This window comes from Hemibagrus wyckioides, linkage group LG21, assembly GCF_019097595.1.
Source record: "Hemibagrus wyckioides isolate EC202008001 linkage group LG21, SWU_Hwy_1.0, whole genome shotgun sequence".
NCBI lineage: Eukaryota > Metazoa > Chordata > Actinopteri > Siluriformes > Bagridae > Hemibagrus > Hemibagrus wyckioides.
The window spans coordinates 1466341-1473242 of NC_080730.1; the positions used below are offsets into that span (position 1 = coordinate 1466341).

General features: G+C 39.2%; 1 protein-coding gene across 1 annotated transcript; it reads right to left on the minus strand.

The window, feature by feature from the left end:
* Positions 1 to 2675: 2675 nt before the first annotated feature.
* Positions 2676 to 6498, minus strand: smug1 (single-strand-selective monofunctional uracil-DNA glycosylase 1). Its single transcript, XM_058372841.1, has 3 exons — positions 6446 to 6498; positions 4054 to 4354; positions 2676 to 3848 (listed from the first exon to the last, which is right to left on the minus strand). The coding sequence occupies exons 1-3, from the start codon at positions 6469 to 6471 to the stop codon at positions 3321 to 3323; spliced, it is 855 nt and encodes a 284-aa protein (XP_058228824.1). The 5' UTR covers positions 6472 to 6498; the 3' UTR covers positions 2676 to 3320.
* Between the last annotated feature and the right edge of the window lie 404 nt (positions 6499 to 6902).

Below are 6902 nucleotides of genomic sequence, written 5' to 3' on the forward strand. Positions count from 1 at the left end.
CCCTCTCTCCTTCATCCCTCTCTCCATCATCCCTCTCTCCATCATCCTTCTCTCCATCATCCCTCTCTCCTTCATCCCTCTCTCCTTCATCCCTTTCTCCTTCATCCTTCTCTCCATCATCCCTCTCTCCTTCATCCCTCTCTCCTTCATCCCTTTCTCCTTCATCCTTCTCTCCATCATCCCTCTCTCCTTCATCCCTCTCTCCTTCATCCCGTTCTCCTTCATCCTTCTCTCCTTCATCCGTCTCCACATCATCTCTCTCTCCTTCATCCCTCTCTCCTTCATCCTTCTCATCATCCCTTTCTCCTTCATCCTTCTCTCCATCATCCCTCTCTCCATCATCTCTCTCTCCTTCATCCCTCTCTCCATCATCCCTTTCTCCTTCATCCTTCTCTCCATCATCCCTCTCTCCTTCATCCCTCTCTCCTTCATCCCTTTCTCCTTCATCCTTCTCTCCATCATCCCTCTCTCCTTCATCCCTCTCTCCTTCATCCCGTTCTCCTTCATCCTTCTCTCCTTCATCCGTCTCTCCATCATCTCTCTCTCCTTCATCCCTCTCTCCTTCATCCTTCTCATCCCTTTCTCCTTCATCCTTCTCTCCATCATCCCTCTCTCCTTCATCCCTCTCTCCATCATCTCTCTCTCCTTCATCCCTCTCTCCATCATCTCTCTCTCCATCATCTCTCTTCTTCATCCCTCTCTCCATCATTCCTCTCTCCTTCTCTCTCATGCTCTCTCCACCATCTCTTCTTTCTTTCTTTCACTTCTTTCTCTGTCACATTCTGTTTTGTTGTATGTTGATCGTCTCAGTCTCTCTCACTCTTTTCGAGTGTTTGTTCCATTGGTTCACGCTCCATCCTTTTTTCTTCTTTCTCTTTCTCTCCATCTGTTTTCCTCTGGCTTCCAGCTTCTATTTAGTCTCCATCTCTCTCTCCCCTGTGCTTTTTTTTTCTTTTTTCTTCTTTCACTCTTCTCACTCTCACTGTCTCTTTTTGTCATTTCATCATCCCTCTCTCTCTCCCTCTCTCTCAACCACATTTCTCTCATCCTCTCTCCCTCTCTCTGTTTCCTCCATTCACCATCTCATCCCTTTCTATCCATCTCTATCCTTCTCCCTGTTCCCCCATTCTCTCTCTCTCTCTCTGTCCCTCTCATTTTTTTCATCTCCACCCAGCTCCATTCATCACGCTTTTCTCTCTAATTCTGCTTTAATAACCCAGAGCCTTCATTTATCACAGTATTGAAGAGAGTCGGGTCATCCGGAGGTCACCGTCTCACACACACACACACACACACACACACACACACACACACACACACAAAGCAGGGAAGCAGAATGCAGAAAAAATCTGAATATTTAGAAACAGTTCAGAAAATAAAATTTTAATGATGATTATTTTAGGGCCGATTTAAAACCGAATCTCACACACACACACACACACACACAGACATATAGACACACAAGGCTGGAAGGCAGACCAAATGTGTGTGTGTGTGTGTGTGTGTGTGTGTCCACAGCAGACGGCAGCTCCCACTGGCAGCTATGGAGGTTCATCAGGTTAATTGTCCCTCCTGTAGAGTTCAGCACTGTGTTCAGTCTCATCTCTCACTCTTTATATTAAAATATAATCTAATATCTATTAAAATCTTTTAACATTTAATCTCCGATTCTCACAATGACCTCGGCATCCCGTCTAAAACAGAGCTCTAAAAATAGAATAAAAATAATAATTATAAATATTTACAGATTTATTGGGATTTTAATCAAATCAAAACGACTTCCATAAGTTATTCAATTCATATTTTAATATTTTTACTTTGCTCTTTCTGTCAGAATGTCAAAATGATTTAAATAATAAATAATAATAAAAAATAATAAAAAATAAATAAATTTATAAAATATTATTTAAAAAATTAAATATTTTTAATATTTAAAAAATATATATACTATTTTTATATTTAAAATACCAATAAATATTTCTTATATTTATATTTTACTAAATTTATATATTTATTATATCAGTCAGAATTTCTAAATGATTTAAATAATAAATAATTAATATATTAAAACAAATTATATAAAGAATTCATGCAACAGACAAAATATCAGAAAATACAATTATATTTTACTATTTTTATATTTAAAATCCCAATAAATATTTCTTATATTTATATTTTACTAAATTCATATTCTATTATAATCACAGTCAGAAAGTCAGAATGTCGTGATTTTTGAAACAGAGCTGAAGAAATAAAACACTAGTTACTGTACATGTTTATAGATTTGATGTCAAAATGATTGATTTGTAATTAATCATTTTTTGTTCCACTTTGTTTCTGTCAGAATGACCTGAACAACACTTCCAAAATTATAAAAACAAAAGTAAAAAAGTAAACAGAAAAAAATAACAAATCTTTATAACAACTTTAGTCACATGTGAGTCGGAAAAAAATCAGACATTTTTTCAGAACATTACAGAGTTTGATGATCCACACAAAAACAGAAAAATGTTCAAATGATCAAAATCTAATAGTAACGTAATAAACTGATTTAATAAAACGTCTCTTTATAAAACCAGATTGAATAAAACGAGTGTGAAGAGCTGCAGTGAACAATACAGAAGAGACTCCTCCCACTTTCTGTATAAAACACTGACAGTAATAAAATATTATAAAACATTTGTATGTTTATTATTAAACAACGAAGACGTGGTTCATTCAGCACAGAAAATAAAGATCTGTCTTTCTCTCCATCCATCTGTTATTTTCCTCTTTCTTTCCTTTTTTCTCTTTACAGATTCATCTTACTTTCTATCAGATTTTTCTGTTTGAGTTTTATTCTTTCCTTCCTTTCTCTCTTTCAGAGACTGTGATGTGATTTTTAACTGGGATGTACACGCTGTTCATCTTCTCTCCAGTTCAGTTCAGTTGTGTTTTATGCGTAAAGCTTTTGTGAAGCTTTGTTTGTTTTGTACTGAAGCTACAAGGCTAATGTTGCTAACCGGTCATTTAAAAAGGTCACTTATAGCCTCCAGTTTAGCGTCACGTACCAAATCTATGCAGTAAACTGACCTCAGCGTGTCTCAGAGATCCCCCAAGCGAGTGTGACACCGAACACACCCCACTGTGGGATGCTAAACTGGAGGCCATTATTCCATTATCTGTTAGCTTCATTAGCACTGAATCGTGAAGCGGGTTTTAGACACAGAGTGTGGTCACAGGTCAGAGTCTGGTCAGATTGATTATATTTGAGGTAAAGGAGTGTAGTGTAATTTATATAAAACAATATATACAAATAAAACCGTTCTGTAAGTCTGTGGTCAGTCTGTGAGCAAACCCAACACCCCTATCTGCTCTAATTTGGCTCGAGCCACAGAAGCCCAGCCCTTATTGGCCAGCGGGTTCCTGGGTGACGGATGCATGATTCCCTCCACCTTCACCTGCAGTCCGGCTTCAGCAAGGCCACGCCGCGCCCGCTGCTCCGCCACCCTGCCTACCCCGATCACCATGGAAACGCCGAGGGCGCGGACCACCTGGCACAGCGCGGCATCGCAGTGTATCAGCAGGGCGTTGCGGTCCTCTACGGGCATCTCGGGGGGCGTCACGTTCCTCCCCTTCTCGGTCATGAACATCAGCGGGCACAAGTTATGGACAAAACAGTGACGGAAAAAGCGCTGGGGTTCTCCACAGAGCTGCTGGAAGAAACTCCAGAACCGAGCGCCGCTCACTTCGCTCTGAGAGCAGAGAAAGCCTCTGATTGGACGTTTCGGATGCTCGCTAGGAGGATGACCCACCTCGCCAGAGATCTTCAGCCAATCACGCACAGCCTTGACCTCACCGAACGGAACCTGGAAAAAAAAATACAATAATAGTTTCTACAACAGCACAGGCTGAACTGACACTGACACTGGAGACTCCTTCCATTAACGTGAAATAAACTGAGAATATCATCACATCTACAACCTCAACATGATCATGTATACATAATTGTATTAATTAATAATTATTATTAAAGTAAATCTCATTCATATCTATTAGAGACAAAGATCATACTCCAGTCTGCGCCATGCCGAATGGCCCCGGGTTCATCCCCAGGAACAGGACGCTCTGCCCGCTGTGGCAGTATTTCTCAACGAAGAGCTGGTGTGTGTTCCACGCGTAGTCCAGCGGGTTATACACATAACGCACCGGATCCTTAAAGGTCAAGGTTCGCAGCCGGGCAGTGAGCTCCAGCTCGGCCTGGAGGAATCCAGCCACCGTCGGGGAACAGTTGGGGGACAGTCCGTCTGGGATTGAGATGATTTTCTCTTCCTCATCCTCCTCCTTCTCCTGAGTCGAGTCTCCTTTATCCAACCTGCAATTCATTATTTATCAGTGGCGGCCGTGCGTTTCACACCTAGACCTTCACTGGTGTCCTTCCTGAATTAATCCACCTCTATACCATCATTATGACGCCACGGCAATAAATACTAATAAACCGTTAAATAACAAAGTAAAAAAGAAATTAGTCTACAGTATTTCACACCTCACAAGGAATAGTCAATTTAATTACGGTTACTTTTCTCAAAAAAGACATTCTTGATGCCGTATGCAGCAAACTGCAATCTCCGGAGGACGCAGCATCCGAAATGAGACACAGTGAATATAGAAACACTGTATATGGGCGGGTCACTGCTTCTGACTACTCCAATTATCCAATCAAAGGACGGGAAATTGCTGACGTAATCGTACGCCTACTAGATGGCCCCAGTGACACCAACTCCAAATCTGATTGGTTAATGGAACAGTTTCACTGCCACTTATTTTAAGCTCCGGGCGCCTGCACTATTGATTCTGAAGGACTTAAGGCAGAGTTCTTTCACCCTGGTGACACGTGATGTCATCCACTGTCTGAAATATGATTGGATAAATACTCTTATCATAAATATACACTACTGGAAGCAGCGCAACCGAGAGAAAAGCTATGAAATGTAGAGAATAGACTATTGGGAATAATTTAATACACATTCATGGAAAAATATATTAAATATAATAAATTGCAAGTCAGTGAAGTCAGAGACAGCCTTGCTGACGGTACACCCCTGATATTTATAAACTGCTTATTACTGCTGATATCATTATTATTATAAACAATGAGTTTTGCACAAGATTGAAAAACAGTAATAATTTTAATCCTCAGCACATGCACTAATCTTATATTTATTTAACTTGCTTTCATTTTTGTTGATATATACAATAATTTAATCCACTGATATTTATTTTTGTTTTAAAAAACAATGAAAAAGATGACATTAAAAAAGTTTACAGTTAAAAAAAAGGTTTGCAGTGGAGAAGTTTCTTTCCTCCTGTTCTAGAAAGAAGATGTAAAGGTAAAGCGATTAATAAGAGAGCGATTCCGTAAACCTTTCTCCTGTCTGCATCCTAACTAAAACAGACGAGTGTGCTATTTTCCCCAGACTCCCGCTGCGTTCTGTGAAACACAAGCAGAAAGTGTTTGATGAACGCCTCCCTCCTGAAACCCGGCGCGAAAAAGTTTCTCCTTCCTCTGAAAAAGTGCTGCTTTAGCCTATTTTTCTGTGGCATTTTTTTTTTTCCATTTTTCCCAGCAAGAAAATGAAGATAAGAGATCAGAGAGGAAATGGGCGGGGCTTCCAGTGCTTTTACTTAATATCAGAAAGTTCAAAGCACCTATGCAGCTATCAGTCAATCCAGATTCCAACAGTGATTGGTTCATTTGCTGTTAATTGGTGGGGGAAAAAGATTTTCCATATCTTTAAGTAAAAACTCCCAGCAGAGAAACAAAACATCTGCACTGTATTTAAAAGATATGTGAAGAATATGTGTGTTTTTAGAGATATTATCGTTTAATGTCTGAAATTATTCCTTACTGATTACTAAAATGAATTTAAAAAACATCAAAATATTCAGCAGTGTTCGATCGGTTTGCAGGTATACATTTTTAAAATCAAATAAGAAGATATATCATGACAGATTTCTGATATCTGAGGAAAAGTATCGTGACATAACTGATCAGAATATCGGTATTATACCGTCACATCGCGCAGCTCCAGCAGTGAACGGCACACTGTCTAGTGCACTACAAATACCCTGTACAGACGTTTGAGATTAAGCACAAAACTGACAAAATTATGGCAAGAATCTAATTTTTATTTGCAAAAAAAGATTGAAAATCCTCATTATGATATATGCCAAAAAAAAATTCTATCGTAATTTCCTAAATAAAAAATAAAACCGAACTTTTCCACTGCCGTAAAGAACAATAGAGCTGCACTGCTTCCTGCAGAAACGCGTTTATTACAGGCGTTTGTTATGATTTAATGGAAATTCGTGAAGCAAAATAGAAAAGCAAAGTTTGAACTCTTTCTGTCGATTTCATACGTTTGGCTATTTTAGTGAAAGAATATACAATAAAAAACGACTTTACCTCGGAAGATCATTGTGCCCTAGCATTCTCCGGTCGCTTTCCGGCAACAAAGGGCCAGTGGAGCCGCGGTGCATTCTGGGATGTGTAGTTTGTTTCTTCTCACAGACGAGAGTCTTTTTACGATTTAAATTCATAAAACGCGTCTTGTGAGGAATTTCACACCACGGCTGCATCATTTCAGAATTAGAAGCTTTTTATTTGCTTAGCATGACTAACAGGAAAATCTGACTAGCACATTCAAGTCCATCTTCATCCGATCATATTCTTTTATACATAAACAGCCTGAAATGTATTAGTGAAGTGGATCAGCTACATGCTGTTACACAAAATGTCATGATTTCATACAGAAAGACTCCCATAACAATTTCCACACTTTCACAAACTTCTCCAAATGTCCTCCTGTCATCCCAGATAGCGTTATATCAACTAGCATTCTCTAACATACCTAGCTCTTTAG